Source organism: Colias croceus, chromosome 23 (assembly GCF_905220415.1).
Source record: "Colias croceus chromosome 23, ilColCroc2.1".
NCBI classification, from domain to species: Eukaryota; Metazoa; Arthropoda; class Insecta; order Lepidoptera; family Pieridae; genus Colias; species Colias croceus.
This window is the reverse complement of record NC_059559.1, coordinates 2163160-2180124: the sequence shown is the minus strand read 5'-3', so window position 1 is coordinate 2180124 and position 16965 is coordinate 2163160. Positions and strand designations below refer to the sequence as shown.

The 16965-nt window shown below is 34.5% G+C and overlaps 1 protein-coding gene and 1 long non-coding RNA gene across 7 annotated transcripts in view; both read right to left on the bottom strand.

Moving 5' to 3' along the window:
- Positions 1-564: 564 nt before the first annotated feature.
- On the bottom strand, positions 565-1367 carry LOC123702450. The gene is made up of 2 exons (XR_006752877.1): positions 1233-1367; positions 565-870 (listed from the first exon to the last, which is right to left on the bottom strand). It is a non-coding gene; the product is annotated as an uncharacterized LOC123702450 (long non-coding RNA).
- Positions 1368-2113: 746 nt separating this feature from the next.
- LOC123702464 (protein hu-li tai shao) overlaps positions 2114-16965 on the bottom strand; it is a 91762-nt gene continuing 76910 nt past the window's right edge. For 3 of the 6 annotated variants that reach the window (XM_045650221.1, XM_045650223.1, XM_045650222.1), the window contains 7 exons: positions 16439-16534; positions 13848-13919; positions 12946-12999; positions 11413-11622; positions 5737-5804; positions 4865-5007; positions 2114-3997 (listed from right to left, as the gene is read on the bottom strand). In XM_045650221.1, coding sequence (XP_045506177.1) covers positions 4867-5007; positions 5737-5804; positions 11413-11622; positions 12946-12999; positions 13848-13919; positions 16439-16534 — 641 coding nt within the window. In that variant the 3' untranslated portion in view covers positions 2114-3997; positions 4865-4866. The remainder of the gene's footprint in view (positions 3998-4864; positions 5008-5736; positions 5805-11412; positions 11623-12945; positions 13000-13847; positions 13920-16438; positions 16535-16965) is intronic. The other 3 variants (XM_045650225.1, XM_045650226.1, XM_045650224.1) reach the window with 2 other exon arrangements.

Below are 16965 nucleotides of genomic sequence, written 5' to 3'. Positions count from 1 at the left end.
CGCGAGCGGCCGCTGGCAATATCCCGCCCCTCGCGCCCGCTCCCCGCACGCGTCTGTGCGCGCGAGCATTCGAACTGCGCAAAGAGCGACCCGTGAATAAATCGCGGGAAGGCGCGCGGATTCCCGCGACTGCTCGAGAAGTCGCTGGAATGCTCGAGAAGTCGCGGGCATCCGCTACTCCGCGCTTCGCCGCGCTGCGCTGCGCTTCGCCGCTCTTTTGGTGTGAGTTGACCCTTATCATTTGTATAGAGAAGTAGAGATATTATATATTTTCTATCCATAAAAATTTTCAGTTTTAGCAATACGAAAATAGTGAACCAATTTGGTTGAAAGTTGTATATACAGAAGATGGTGTTGTTTGAAAACACTAATTGAGCGAAAAAATATATCACAACATTTTATTTGCTTACTAGGAGTGTTCCAATTACAAATTATTAGTTTAATAAAAAATTTGGATTTGAATTTTGAAAACAGATTTCATTATTTCATAATATCCCATTGGGTTTGTATAAACTTGGTATAAACTGATGATATTGGGGAAATACTTTTAAATAAAAGAACAAATGTAAATAAATAGAACTTTATTCAACGCAAACTAAACAAAAGACAACAGCACAATCGACGCAACATCCAAACACAGTCATGCGCCAGAGCAAGGAGAATATCACAAAATTTGCATAAAACATCAAAAAATCTTGAATTTGGGTCACAAGTGAGTTTTCTATAACCCTCTTTACACAGTTCCAACATAGTGTCTCCACACATGCGACAGTGAACAGCTGAAGTGTGGAAACCGAAGCGTGGTTTTCGAATCTTTTGCGACGATTTTCGACATGGTGAAGAGCGTTTTACTTTTTTTCTGGGGGATAACTGGAATTTATTGTTACATTATTTACATTATATGCATTGGGGTAATTTCGAAATATTGTGAATATCATTTTAGAGCGTCGTTTTATTGTAATTATCGTGAAGGAATGCCCGAAAGATTAAAAGAAAAAGTCGCATAGTTCCCTTTCCTGTGGGATTTCCGGGATAGAAATTAGCTTATGTCCTTCCCATGTCTTATTCTGGGTCTTCAGCTACCTACATACCAAATTTCATTGTAATCGGTTCAGTAGGTAGTTTTTATACAAACTTTCGCATAATATTAGTAGGACAGAGATTATTTATAAAATTGTGTTTTATAAAATTTAAGTAGATTTTGCGTACATTTTATCACATTTAAAACAAACCTTTATTCTCCATGTTTCCGCTATGAAGTTCATTTTCAGTAAACGTTATCTGAATTGCATTTTATCAACCATTTTAGGGTGCAATTTTTATTCAAATTTTACCATATACTTTTGATTTCTCTATTAAAATGGCAGTTCTGTTTTGACAGAATGTGTCTTAAAAGCATAATAATAGCATAGAGAAGAGAACAAGAGTATCAGAAGAGTCTAGTTCCTAGTGTATAGTACTTATTATGATTTTTTGTATTTGAATCTATATTGTACTAGGTGCGCTCCGCGGTTTCACCCCCGTGGCTCCGCTCCTTTTGGTCTTAGCGTGATGATATATAGCCTATAGCCTTCCTCGATGAATCGGCTATCTAACACTAACACCGAATTTTTCAAAACTAACAAACAAACTCTTCAGCTTTATAATATGTATAGATTTTGATAAACTAGGATGATTGATTTTATGTAATAGAACTAAGTATGAATGTTTTTACTTGTAGGGTTTCATAGTTTCATACCTAAATGAAGTGAACTGATATTGATGAAATTTGGAACACAGGTAGTCTAAGCGTTAAGTAAATGCCACTACGTCCGTTGAAACTATATAGGTACATAAGTGCTTTGAAAACACGTATAAACACTCGAGCACACACGCTTTTCTCAGAAGTGAAACTTCTTTGGCAAAATTTAAATATGCTAAAATAGTCGCCTTTTCCAGTAATACTGTATCATGATGCGACCTTGAAATTTTACAAGTTACTTAAAAACAATTAATGAATGGTGGCACTGATCTTTAGCCCTTACGAAATGAATACTCATCATATTATAATATCTCTTAAATTCCATGATAAGAATTATTATTGAGGATGATATTTAATAAATAAAACACACCATAAAACTAATAATTTATCTCAATACAAATACACAAGTTGCACAGAATGCCAGTGTCATAATTTCAAAGATTACAGAATACACCTAAACATTAAAAATGGAAAAACATCGTTTACATTGCGCGTTACATGCACACACGCCTTTATACTGAATGAGCAATATACTAAATTATTTAGTAAACACTTATATTACTGAGTCTTGAAAATTAACACTTTTTTATCGATGAATTTTTTTTTTGTTAAATATGGAATTAAAACGATTTTTTCCACTTTCAACGTTAAAGTAGCCCCTTAATATTATATCGTAAATACATAACGCTGAACCGTACTAGGTGCACCTTTAACACCGGCAAGCAGTCAAATAAACACTGTATAATGTGCTAACACCACAAAATCCTATAAAATAAAGTAGCAAATAAAGTGTAAAAATATCAAAAAAATGGGGAAAAAATCATAAACCTGGCAATACCGGTGTTAAAAGTACCATATCTTATCTATGGTCCAACAATGTCTTACTACAACGGTTTAATAAAAATCAACTTGTCATTTTAACAACGCTAGACTTAACTCTAGGTAATGTCAAATTGATAAAACCCAGACGAAAAAAAAAGTAAAAAATATGAAAAAAAAAATATAATTTCTCGTTTAAAAACTATCGAAGTAACAACAAATTAATTACTGTGTACTGTAATATAATGATTTTTACAACATGGCGGTTTGACATTTGTTTTTACTATTTATTTATTTTATTTTGTCGTGTACGTAAAATACAGGCGGACTGTCAAATCATGGCGCGTAATTAAAAATGTTTCGTTACTCTGTGGTTAGTTCCCGCCATGTTGAATCAATCACGTCGTTAAACAAAAAATAATAATTTAAAAAATCTACCAAAGTAGGCTAGCCGATAAAATCTTAAATATAAATACATCGATAGTGCTATAATATATTATATTTAATTTTTGTAATGGCGACTCAGTACACGACCGCAAATTTTTGCGGGAATATATTGGGTGGCCATTTTTAAAAGCACGAATGGCGAAGGGGGGCAACCCCGACATTAAAAGCATTACATGCTAGTATAAAAAAATACAATTATCGTACAGAATGCACCAAAAGAAGTGTCCGATTATTTTGATTGATTCGAATCGAGTAACGATTTCATATGTAACAACAATATATTAAAGTTAAAATAAAATCCATCAAATTATTTAAAAAAAAAAACAATGATTTCTTAAATATAGGAATTCCATTGAGTATTTAATTTTACGCTCAAAATGTACGGACAACTTCAAATTATAATTATTTTAACGAAAATTTTAAAATATCAACATCATAAGACGCTTGGCAAGTCATAAGAATTAATTTTGATTCGCTGATTTCATTTCATTTCAAATAAATACAAAATTCTGCGTTAAATAGCTCTTAGTTACTAACTCTACTTGGAACTGAACACGTTTTTGCATTTTTTTTATCGATTTTGTGACCTTTTTATTTATAGATATTTTGATTTGGTCAAAAAAGACCTAAATTGGCATCAGAGTTTTTATTGTAGTATTATCGTAGTTCATTACGTTCATAAAAATTTAATTTTTTGCAATCTGACACATCATTAAATGACAGCACAAACTGTCACCTGTCAAACTGACATCTGTCATTGCCACCACAGACTATAGACGTAGTGTTGCCATGCTAAAATACAAAAATCGCTACAGTTCCAAGGCGCGCAAGCGATGCCCTAGGCGCAGCCTTTTTGCCGCCAAATAGGTGGGTACACGTAAAAAATGGGAATATTCAAGCAAAACTCATTTTATCGGCTGTGTTGTGGATCCAACCTTAACATTACAAGTATTTTGAAAGCGAGATGGCAGTGTAGTTTGTCAATTTTATCTGTAAACAAAAATATTAATTAATCAATGTAAACAAGTACGAAAATTTTTGAATTTATATTAGTATGTGTCTCATAAATAACCGAACCGATTTTGATAATGTTTTCGCCGAAACAAAGCAACATAAACAGAGAGTCACAAGGGCGTATCTGCACTAGAGGCTCGGATTAATGAAATCTCCCAAAATTTAAATCACGTAAAAAATTGTAACCAAGTTATAAGGTATGACCAAAAAGGTTTAAAGGTAAAGATTTATTTTCTATTGTCTATATCAAAACTCAATAAGATCTTTGTTGTCTAATTTCACTTAGTTGTATACCCCAGAGGGACGAGACAAATGGCAAAACGAAAAGGTATAAAATCTTCTATCGATACTAATCGACATAAGCGTGTGATGTTTTGCCTAAGGTTGAACCAAGAAGCTTATAGGTATCTAATACACTGGAGATTTCAGTATGAACATTAACTTGTAACAAGAAAATATGACCTTGAATGACGCCTGTATGTTTTTTTATCCCTTTCACACCTAACTTGGTCACCCCCACAGAAAGAGATAAAAAAACATACAGGCGTCATTCAATGTCATATTTTCTTGTTACAAGTTAATGTTCATACTGAAATCTCCAGTGTATTAGATATAAGCTTCTTGGGTTGAACCATTACCAAAATGTCATGAGCTTTAATGTCAATAATTAGCGATAGCAGTTTCTATTCCTTGGCGATTCTGACACTTGTAAGGTCCAGTCAAGAGTTTGAGCCCCGAACTCTCAACTGAATATTACTATTACAAATACGCCAACGGATTTAAAACCGTGAATAAACCGCGTTAAAAAGCCTTTAAATTCCGTCATCTGCTATTTCTAATCACCTCTAAGCTGGCTGCGGCGTGCTAGACTTGTCCTTCTTCTTCTCCTTCTTCTTCTTCAAGAAGGAGGGCGTCCGGAGGCCCTTCTTCTTCTTCTTGTCCTTCTTGGGGGAGTCTTCCGTCGAGACCTCCTTTGAAGGTGACCCCTGGAATGCCACACAACTTATAAAGTAACTAATTTATCTTTAAAAATGTTTTCCTATTCCACTTAAATTTATAAACTACCTGACAATCTACTAAATAATTGTAAAATTTTCCTTAATGCTCCGCTATTTAGAAGTTGGAGTGTGATATATAGAGATTCGTCGACAAACAGATTAAAAAATATTATTATATTATTTATCAGACCCTGTTCATGTAAATTTTAATCTTCAGTTATTCTCAATTTCACAACGTCTGACCAGCTGATCATCAGGTCGTTCAAAATGTATTAATTTCGAGGCTTCTATCCTTATACAGGGTGTCCCACTATTCGTATACTAAGCGCGAAGGGACTTGTAGTTTAACATACACTGATCACGTAAAAAATACTTAAACAACAAAATTACACCAAAATTTTTTTGCTTAATTTTTCCTTAAAATCCATGTTTTCGTCTCTAGCTTCGCGCAGCCGGCTTGAAGCTTAAACGATAGCTCACGTGCGGGTGGCAAAGTTGGGCGGGTTGCTTGTTATGGGTGTACACACAGAGTTTTAAGAATTCATCTATTTGTCAAAAAAAAAAATAGTCTGGAATTTTATAAGTATTTTATAACTATAACCTCCTTGGAGCTTAGTATACCGTTGCTGGGACACACTGTATAAAGAGTGTAGAAGTATTTCCCTGACGGAGTGATGAGTATGGGCTGATGATAATAATAATGATGATGAACCTCACCTCTTTACTGCTATGCGAGAAGGTGCTCTGATGCGCGTCAGAGTGGTCGCCGTTGAGGGTGTGCTCACCTGAAATTATTTAAAGATTACATTAATTTTCTTATATACTGGCAACATCTATAATAATTATGAATTTTTACTTTAGTTACATTTGATGTTAGTGAGATTTTTTTAAGAAATTACTTACAAATCATTATGATAATCAAAATTAAATGGTTTCTCCTGTTTCAGAAATCTATCACAATTGGGTAATTAATTGTTTACTGAATTTAATTATTTAAAATGAGAAAAATAAGAAGAATATTCAAATTGATTTGTCATAAAATGAAGAATTTACATTAATATTATATTATGTTAAATATATCTTAACTTACCCTTTATTGTGTTAGTAAAACATGCGATATTGTCGTGCAAACTTTCACCAATCTTATATTATGTCATAGTTACGTGCGTCAAAATGTTTATTTAGCAACAAAATTATAAATAATATAAGATAATTAAGAATTCAGGAACATCGAGCATTAAACATTTAGTAAAAGCAGTTTGTTATCATTTGTTATTGTACAAACTTTTTAACATCCATACTATTAATTAATTAATTAATTTAATATTATAAATGCGAAAGTAACTCTGTCTGCATGTTACTCAATCAAGCCTAATCAATTTTCATGAAATTTGGTATATATTATTATCCCGGGAAAATAACGCAATCCCGGAAATCCCACGGGAACGGGAACTATGCGGGTTTTTCTTTGACTGCGCGGGTGAAGCCGCGGGCGGAAGCCTAGTGATTTATATGCGATTTGATATTTCACAAAACGCCATTTTTAAAAGCATTGGGAATCGAACCCACAGCCTTTTTTTTTTTTTTTGTAAGGTGTTTCTCAATGTTAGCCAGAAGGGCTTCTACATTTTAACGCGGACGCGTGGGTGAACTGAAGGTTCACCCTGGTAGCGACATGCACAAGGGCGTCCCCCCGCCACGGGGATCTCGAACCTCGGCTTGGGCTGTCGCTTGAGTGGAGGAGGCCAGAAGGGCCCTAATCGGACGGGCCACAGCCTTTCAACAATAGACTATAAACCACTCCACTAAAGAGGCAAAGACTTCGAATATTATAAAAAAAATATATTTAAAAAATGCTTTTACTGTCTTACAGTTAGAACATAAAAGAAAAGGATATAGCTTTCTCTTTTCCACAAACAAACAAGTGCATACAACGGAATGAAACAGCAACAAATAAACAGTTGTTAGCAAAAAATAAATAGGACAAAGCGTGCATAAGTTTATTAGAACATAAAGTAGGTAACAACACAGAAATAAAATGCAAGCAAACATACACACATAGACAAAAATCAAACGGACTTTAAATCATATATTCAACAATTTTTTTTAAATATATAAAAGGAAAATTAATTGTTTTTGGTCGAAAATCATCTCCAATAATATTTGTTCATGTAATGTTCATAATAACGCAAGAAACAGGATAAATTTTAATATCTATATGATTTAAAATCCGTTAAAACACTAAAATTATACAATTAGTAGCAACATTTAAAATTCAAAACAAATTAAAAAGTAGATATTAAAATTATTTCATACTTTATGAGATTCATAAAACTGACACCTCACAGTATCGACCAATATTATAAGTAGAAAGGTTAAGATAGGCTAAAAGCTAATGTAGTTGAAATGTGGCTATCAGCTACTATTTACTGCAATTGTCTCTTTCGCTCACAATAAATGAATCATGCTATCTCACGTCTAATCGTCTAAAAGAGTGCCGTTTTTGAAAATCGAATGTTGTGTTGGTTACCCATCTATACCTCTTTTACTTATAATATCATTGGTATCGACCAATAGTATTGCATCATTCTATCGACCAATAGAATTGCACCATTTCAATTAAAACACGCTATTGGTCGATCCAACGTCATTCCAGCCAATCACAGACTATTCTCAAATCTAGTATAGCTCAAATCGCTCGAATCAAAGCTCTCGGTCATTCTAAAATTGCTTATAATGCGGTAAAATAAAGTGTCATGTAATGGCGGCCAGCTGGAAGCCAATCGTCTACTACAACATTTAGTATCGTATAATAATTTCTCCTTATTAGAAGGTAAATTATCAACTATCGCTTCCGATTCACAACTGTCATACTTCGAATAGGTTTCACTTGAAAATTCATTAACAGCACTATCTTCTAATAAAACACTTCGACGATTCGATTTATCTAATTCATCTATATTATCAGAATCGAAGTTAACAACTAAATAACTAGGTAGTGTATCGTCATCGAATTTCTTAAACGATTTTCGATGTTCTGTTTCGATTTTATCATCTGTGAAGGACACCCAATATTTGATACCGCCCCTGTGTACAGTCTGCGACATAGGTAGCACTTGAGTTTTCTTGATAAAAGGAGACCCCAGTATCGAATCATCTCTTTCATACATACTGTCAATGTATTTAATTGGCGACTCTGTGCACACTTCGAAGGCACTATCGTTACAAGGCGTAGACGACCTACTATACTCTGAATCGAGGAAGGCCTCGTTCATTTTTTCCTTCTCATCCAAAACGAACGTTTCATTTAACGATATATTTGGTGCTGTGCTCTTTTCTAATGCGAAACTTGTTTCTAAAAGTGACTTCTCGAGTAAAGTACAGTTTACATCGGATGCAACATCAAAAGTGTTATTTTCAACGTCATTATTAGTATCAATGAAGCCTGAATTTAAGTCGTGTGCGTCGTTATCGACAGATCTTTCAACGTCATCTTCATCTGGGGTTTTATTGTTACGATATTGTTCTTGTTCATCGTTTTCATACTCAAAATGCAATTCTTCATTACTTTCTGATGTATTTGAACCGATATTATCTAGATAGAGCGGGATACCATGCGTTAAACTATCTACTTCTTGAAATTCACTTATATTAGTTTTACATTCACACTCTTTTTGTTTAAATTTTGTATCAGCAACTATTTCCACGTAATGTTCTTTAAAATTTTCATTGCTTGCACATATAAATGCATCGAAAAGATTAATCCAATCACGGGATGTTGTAAACAATATATCTTCTATATCAACTATCGTAACAACAGATTTAGTGATCTTATTTGTCTTATTTCGACTTATGCTAATACCAATGGCTCTATTAAACATATAGTAAAGTACGGACTCTGCTAATTTGACAGAATCATGCATGTACGAATTGCTTATATCGATTGAAGGAGCTTCACTTACATTACGTTCAATATTCTTGACGATATCAAAGATAGAAAAGGAAACATTTTCTACTACTGTTTCGCTTGGAGGTGCTTTTAATTCAGTTGCTGTATCAGGCATTTCTATTTTAGAATCAATATCAATGTTTTTCTTGTTTAAAATTTCAAAATCAATACCATTTAATATAATAGCTATAAGGTCACTTATAATTTCATATTTCTCAAACTCGGCTGTTGAATCGAAACTTGCGATAGCAATACTAGAACTGGAAGTTATTTCAAAGCTTGATTTCATGTCTCTTTCATCATTTTCATTTATTGTGTTCTCTTGAAATGTATTTCTTAATACATCTGACGGGCGTTTAAATTCAAACGCTGGTATATTAGGAACTTCTTCGTTATTATCATTCATCGTTTTATTATCTACTAATTCTGCATGAACCTCTATACTGTGCGATGTATCTTTACATTCAAGCTTTTTACTATCATTGCTTGTGTCTTCATAACTTTTCGATTCTTCAAGTATAGGCTCCAAAACAATTTGTTTGGGAATATCTTTTTTCTTCAACGGCGACGTTCTTGGACTGTCCTTCCTGGTATAGTCGTCGCAATAGAAATTAATCGGTACGGAATAATCTCTAATATCTTTTTCCACTAAATCTCTAACTGGACTATCATAGGCAACCTCTTCAAAATCCATTTCGTCTGTAAAACTATGGTATTCGCCTTCAATTGACTCTAAAGTATTGTTATTAAGATCATCAGTGAATGTATCAGTTTCTACGTTAACACACTCTGCTCTATAAACGCACTGAGAATCTTTTTCATCGCTCTTTTCATCTGTATTTATATCACATTCAATATAACTGTGATCATTATTTCCTATCACAGTTTGAGATTCAGAAAAACTATTGTCTATTCCGTCGAAATAGTTATCTTCTGTGAATTCTTGACTTTCGACGAATTCCTCATTGTTTTTCAACTTAAGTACTGAAATCAAATCTTTCTTTACTTTTACAGTTTTTGACTTAACGTTTGACTCGTTATCTGATACCTTTTGCGGTATATTATCTATAGAACAATATGTGGCACCGTATTGTTTGTATCTAGGATCAATTTTGGGTATCTCCCACGCATAGCAATTGCTAAGAGCTCCACAACTATTACACTTGGGCACATGAAAATGCAACGGTTCCGGGTCTTTTATATACGAATTAATAAAACTACTGTGCGACCTAGTTCTGTATAGACAATTGGCATCCACGCTTCTCTTATGCGGCAAGGACCGAGTGCGCAATTGATATTTAGATCTATCTGAATCGAGCGATTGTATCGAAATCGAGCTAGTGCGGCTGCTAGTGTCGGGATTGTACAAAGCGAGAGCATTATCATTGGACGCGATGAGTCTTTGATTCAAGTTCATTTTACATTTTGGCGGTTCGTATATTCGCATTACGTTATTGAAGTTGGGGCTTCGTGAGAATCTATGCGAGGAGCGTTTGTGCACTTCGCTAGTAATTTCTGTATGTGTACCTGCAGGGAGAGGTTAGTGATCAAGCGGTGGGCAAGCATCTTTAGTAGGATATAGTATAAGTAACTAGATTCAGTCCAGGTAACATCCATATGGCAATATATAAATAAGCGAGTGGCTGATGAAACAATTAGAAACACGATGTGAAATGAGAATTCTAAACGTTCGTTATCGAGGAAAATTAATTTCCTAGATTGTTCTTGTTACTTAATACTATATTATCATTGTCGAGTCAGGTGCATATAAGCATACTTCTTATTCCTTATATTATAGTGTGTATCGGTAATAATATAAGCAAGAATAGGTACAAATAAAACATTAAAAAATACAATTGGCATTAGTAGAAAATAAAATATTAAACAGAAAAGAAAACGTAAACAGTCCACTATTTCTTTTTGACGTGACAACGTCTTATAATTCGATAAAGCCGGCTGCACGCACGAAAAAACATGACTCATGCGGCGTTACCTCGCTCTGACTCATCTGAGGCGTTCCATGTAAGGCTTGAAGTGCGAGCGAGAGCGCGGAACGAGCGACAAAGAAGCACAATCTGACGTTGTCACGTTCAATTATCGTCAGTAAACCGAACTTACAGACAACCAATTTTTTTAGGGCATGAAATGATGGATCCTAAAGAAACAAGCAAATTTTAAACGATGGCTAGTCAATACAATATTGAAAACCTTCACCATTTGAGAAACAGACAGCTTAAGACGACACAATATCCAACAATCGTTACGCCCTCCCCAGCTTCGAACAACCAGTGGAGTTGACAAAGAAACAAATTATCTATATCACAGATCGCTGAACATACACATATATCTTTTCCTCCCTGAAACCCATATCTCGAACAGACTGCTGAACAAACAAAGCAACAAACACATTTGACCCCCCCTCCTCCCCTAAACACCCTCCATACCTCCCACACTGTGCTGTACGGGCATGTACTGCGCTCGCACGATCACGTGCTGCTCTTGCGGTGGCGGCGACACGACTGACGCACTAGGTGACGTCACCACGGACAAGTTCGGTGACGTCATCACGGAAAGGCTCGGTGACGTCACGCCCGAGGGGATGGAGGACGAATCGAGGAAGACTTCGTCATCGGAGAGTAGGTTGGGGTCGCGATCTTTGGCGAGGTATTTTTTTAGATATTAAAGACTTTAACGGATTTTAAACTCGATTTATTCATTATATTATTATACCGACGTTTCGCACGCTTTGCAACGAGCGTGGTAACAGGGAGCTGTGTATTGTTTTTTATACTATGGCGGCGGTCAAATGAGTTGGTGGATCGTGACAACCATGCAAATACATTTTTTTTTCTAAAATTGTTAGGCCTTACAAGGCATAAGTAAGTAGGGGAAAGAGATACATCAAATAAATTATGGTAATATAAATAATGGACGGTCGGATAAACGAAGAAGACAAAACTAGTTATTACACCATCAGTCTAGTGTTTATTAGGTGTACGTATAACGTATCGTACGATATAAAAATACCCTCACTAAATTAAAATCAACAATATTGTTCAAGTTAACATCATCAAGACAATTATTTATGTAAGTAGGTATATTTGTTTACCAAAAATATCACACAATGCTTAGTTTCATAAATGCAAATAAAATTAAAGTTTTAGCATAGCATGCACCAATAAAATATGCTAGCAATAGTGATCATGCTACATGCCACGCTAGTGTCCTTCAAATATTAAAGTTAATCATTAATTGACCCATTTATTTTCCAAAACAGTAACATATTTGCTTTTTATTTAGTCATACTTCTAACTCAAGAAAATGTTACAGATAACCTTGATGTTTTTTTGAAGTTACACTTCTTTTGGCGCGATGGAGAAAATTGATGAGAGTGAATTTTTACGATGCGCGCGCACACCGACACCTAAATTTAACAGCATGAAGTTAGTTCTAGGTGGTATGAAAATTGATAACTATGTTCAAGTTGTATATTCTAGTATTTTCCATACGCTAAAGAAGTATAATTTCTAACGCGTGTACATAAGTACACACACTCTTTTTATTTTATTTCCTTTTTATAGAACTGTAACTGTTAAGACGTTTTTCGTACAATTTTATATGTACATATTTTTAAAATAAATGAGTCAATCAATCAGGCAAATTAATTCCAATTCCATATTTACAAATTACAACACCGAGTATTTCGATATACTTCAAAAATATATTTTTCAAGTACAAAAAAATACATTTTGGAAGTGAAACTTCTTTAGGCGTGTTGAGAGTAAAAGTTTCAAGGTCGCGTCATGACAATACCGTCACCTCATGGAGTGAGGCGACGATTTTTAATCGACTTCAAAAAAAGGTTATCAATTCGACCGGTATTTTTTTTTAGTATCTTTGAATCTTGCCAAAGAAGTTTCACTTCTGACACGTGTGCTCGGCACACACGCCTTTTATTTATATTATAAAAAACTAACCTCTAGTCCTGTCGGCGTGCTCACGTTCGGCGGACAAGAAATCGGTCGTTTCCGCTACAAATGAAAATTAAATACGTGTTCAAAAACATGCAAACTAACATTCTGGAACATTCCACTAAATTGTAAAACATTCTATAACATTCTAGAGCTTTCTATAACCTACTAGGGCATTCTATAACTTTCTAGGGCATTCTATAACTTTCTAGGGAATTCTATAACGTTCTAGGGCTTTCCATAACCTATTAGACATTCCAGAATAGTGCTATTTTTTTTACGTTAAAAAGTTTGAGCCAGCTATAACATTGCAAATGCTATATATAAGGCTGGTTGCAGAGCTTGACCGACCGTCAGTGCGTACCGTCGGTCCTGACGATACGCATCAACAATTGTATGACTATGACACTAATGCGCATGACAATACGCGTGCGTATGGTCGGTCTAGCTATGAACGGTTTTATGAATTTCCATACATATGACAAGCGCGACTGACGTACGCACTGATGGTCGGTCAAGCTCTGCAACCAGCCTAAGCATTCCATAATAGTATAGAACATTGTATTTTATTCTAAAGCATTCTTTAGAATATTTTAGAATAACCTTCTAAAGGGAATATCATACAAATAACTCATTGAATGAAAAATTCTTAGATGTAACAATTTTAGAAAATTTTCTTCATCTAAATTATTGAATACATTTCATCTTGAAAGTAAAAATAAATGCAAGGTTTTATTGTAAACAATAATAATAGGAACGAACAAATAATACATAAAAAATAACACTATACATGCTAAATACATATTACATAATAAAATACATGCATAAATATCAAACAATACATATTAATATAATAAAAAAACCTGAAAAAATCCGTCAAAATTTACAAAAAAATGCTCAAAACATACCATCGCTCAGTACCACTTCTGGCTGGCTTCTAACTGGCACTTGCTTAGTTTCTATTCTTAAGACGCGATGTTCTGAAAAAAGAAAATTGATTTTTTATCTTTTAGAAACTTTTTCATATCCATACTTAATATTATAAACGCGAAAGTAACTCTATCTGTCTGTTACTCAATCACGCCTTAACTACTGAACCAATTTGCATGAAATTTGGTATAGAGATATTTTGATACCCGAGAAAGGACATAGGATAGGTTTTATCACGGAAATCCTACGGGAGCGAGAACTATGCGGGTTTTTCTTTGACTGCGCGGGCGATGCCGCGGGTGGAAAGCTAGTGTTTTATAGTCGGTATGACTATATTATATTGATTTGAAGTTCAAAGATATATGTTTTTTTTCATTTATGCATTTGCTCTTTGTGTGAGCTTTCGCTTGTGTAACGGAAACCAAATGGCTGATAAACATACATACATATATAATTTAAATAAATACGTATATAGATAATCTATATCTATAAAAATGAAACCCGTTTTCCTTGGTCACGGCCGCGGCATCACGCGTGAACGGGTGGACCGATTTCGATAATTCTTTTTTTATAATATAACTTGAAGTACGAGGATGGTTCTTATAGAAAGAAAACATAAACATGTACCACGGACGAAGCCGGGGCGGACCGCTAGTTAATAATAAAAATAATAAAATGTAATCGATTATAGGCGTTTCAGTCACTCTAGCGTGCATGTATGTGCGTTTGTTTATGAGTTTGCATGTTTGTCAGTCTGTATATCCGTCACTCACCATACCGCGACTCCTTCTCGGTCTCGGAGTGCGCGCTGACTAGCCTCTATATGCTTGTGTGTTTCTGTCTATACTTGCGATAAGGTAAGTTCTTATCATGTTTATGTCACTGTGTGTGTGTATTGTGTATCTATGCATCTGTATGCACATGGGTCAATCAATTTTTAAAGGTCCCGATCATAATTTTCTCGTATTTTTTTTTTTACTTAATTTTCAACATTTTACTATTTCATTTAGAAGATAATTCTTCGTAGATTAAGATTATATAAGCAGCAGTGATGTTGATTAAATACATTTGTGGATTTAACTTCACGAACCGATCTATTCACGGGAAATAATGTCCTTTGGACAACTTACACAATAGTACTTTTTTAAATGTTAAATTCCCTTAAGAATTAAAACAAATTCTTCTAATATTAAATAATAAATAATATTTTGATATTTGATCTATTTACACCCAAAATACGAAATATTTTTATTAAAATTGAAACGAATGATGTCTTTTGAACAACCAAATAATGTTTCATATATAAAAAAGTTTCAGTAAAAGCGGAAATAGTGATATTTTTTACAAAAAAAACTATTAAGGCGAGGTTGTTACGTATCGTATTATTGATTTTACTTAATTAAAATGAACTGATTCTCGATAAAACTGAATGAATGAAGTATAATGTGATTTTCATATGGGGACATCTTAGTTGTAGTAGTAGCGTCTTGATTTTTGAAATGTTAAAATTACAATTAAACTAGACATAAAATCGCGTAATAAAAATGTGTTCCCGAAACAGCCGAGTAATAAACAAAACATGAACTATTTAACTGTTAAAGTATAAGTTTTATATAATTATTGTCCTAGGGACAACCAAATTGTCCATGGTACAACCACTTTGGTTGACCAAGTGACTGGTTGTCCGCGGGACATTTTTTAAATTTTGAGCCGCCAAGCAAATACTATTGTTATTTTATATATTAATCTCAGCTCACACTAAAATATAGACGAAAGCGCATCTCGTGTAGTATAATTGATAACAATGCATCAAGTACTTACGTTTTAATCACAGTTGTCTGACGGACTGACAAAAAAGCCACCCCACACTCACCAACAACGCTCGGACGACTGTTGCCGTGATTTTATACAAATCAAAGTGGCGTTTGAGCCCGACAGTTAATTATTGTGTTTAGCTTGTTGTTTAGGAATCTACCGCGCCATATGTGTTTTGGTTTCATAACTAAATTACGGTTGTCTGTGAGACCTGTGTCATGTAGGTGATTTATGGGGACAAAAGTAAAATGCCTGAAAATCGTATTATATCCAATAAAAAACAAATGGTTTGTATGTTTGGATGTCAATAATTATGTACTGAAACAAGGAGTGTATTTGGTATTTATGGTCGTGATAGTATGTGTTCGTGATGCGAAGTTTGTTAATGCATTGTGGCATGGGGACAAATGTGATAGTACTGGAAAATTGCATTTAGTCCCTCGACAACCATGAAACAACGCACAAATTAATAAAACAAGTAAAATATTGTTCGCAATAATGCTAGAAAATATTAAAAGGAATATAATTAAAACGAATTTAACTCTTTATGATTTCATGTTTATTAATTATCCTTCAGGGACATGATCCGTACACGTCGGACCAATAAAAGTTGATCGACCCACATATATAATTTTGTATACGTTTACTATACATATGTGTGTGTGCTCGTGTGTTTAAGTGCTTGCTTGCGTGTATGCGGTACTCGATCTTTTATGTATGTGTGTTTTTCAGTTTGTGTATGTATGTATATTACCATCCCGCGACTCCTCCTCGGTCTCGGAGGGTTGGCTGGCGGGCGACGTCACCTGGGCCGCGCTGATCGCCTCCGACTCGGACAGGTCGGTGTCGTCTTTAATGTTACAATGGTGATATAAATTTAAAAGTGCAAATTTTGTGCTAAAATGAAGTTACAATTTTTATGGACTTTTATCATAATATTTTCTTATAAACCACAATACAAAATAAATGCAGTCATTCGTTCTTTCTCATAACCAGTTCAACCCTACATTAAAAAGTATATTATTAAGGTACCCTTAATCTCGTTCAATATAATATATTAATTGAACCCATATTCAAATATTATTCAATAAAGGCGCAGTCACCCACTGCCTTCAATTCAACCTCACAATTCGCACACACTTATAAACCTACACTCATATTTATTACAGCGTTAACAATAAAGGCGCACTCACACTCGCTCCTCTGCTTCCTCTCGACGGTGCGTCTGTACTCATCGATCTCGGTATCGGTCACGTGGTCGTTATCTCAACACCTAATTCT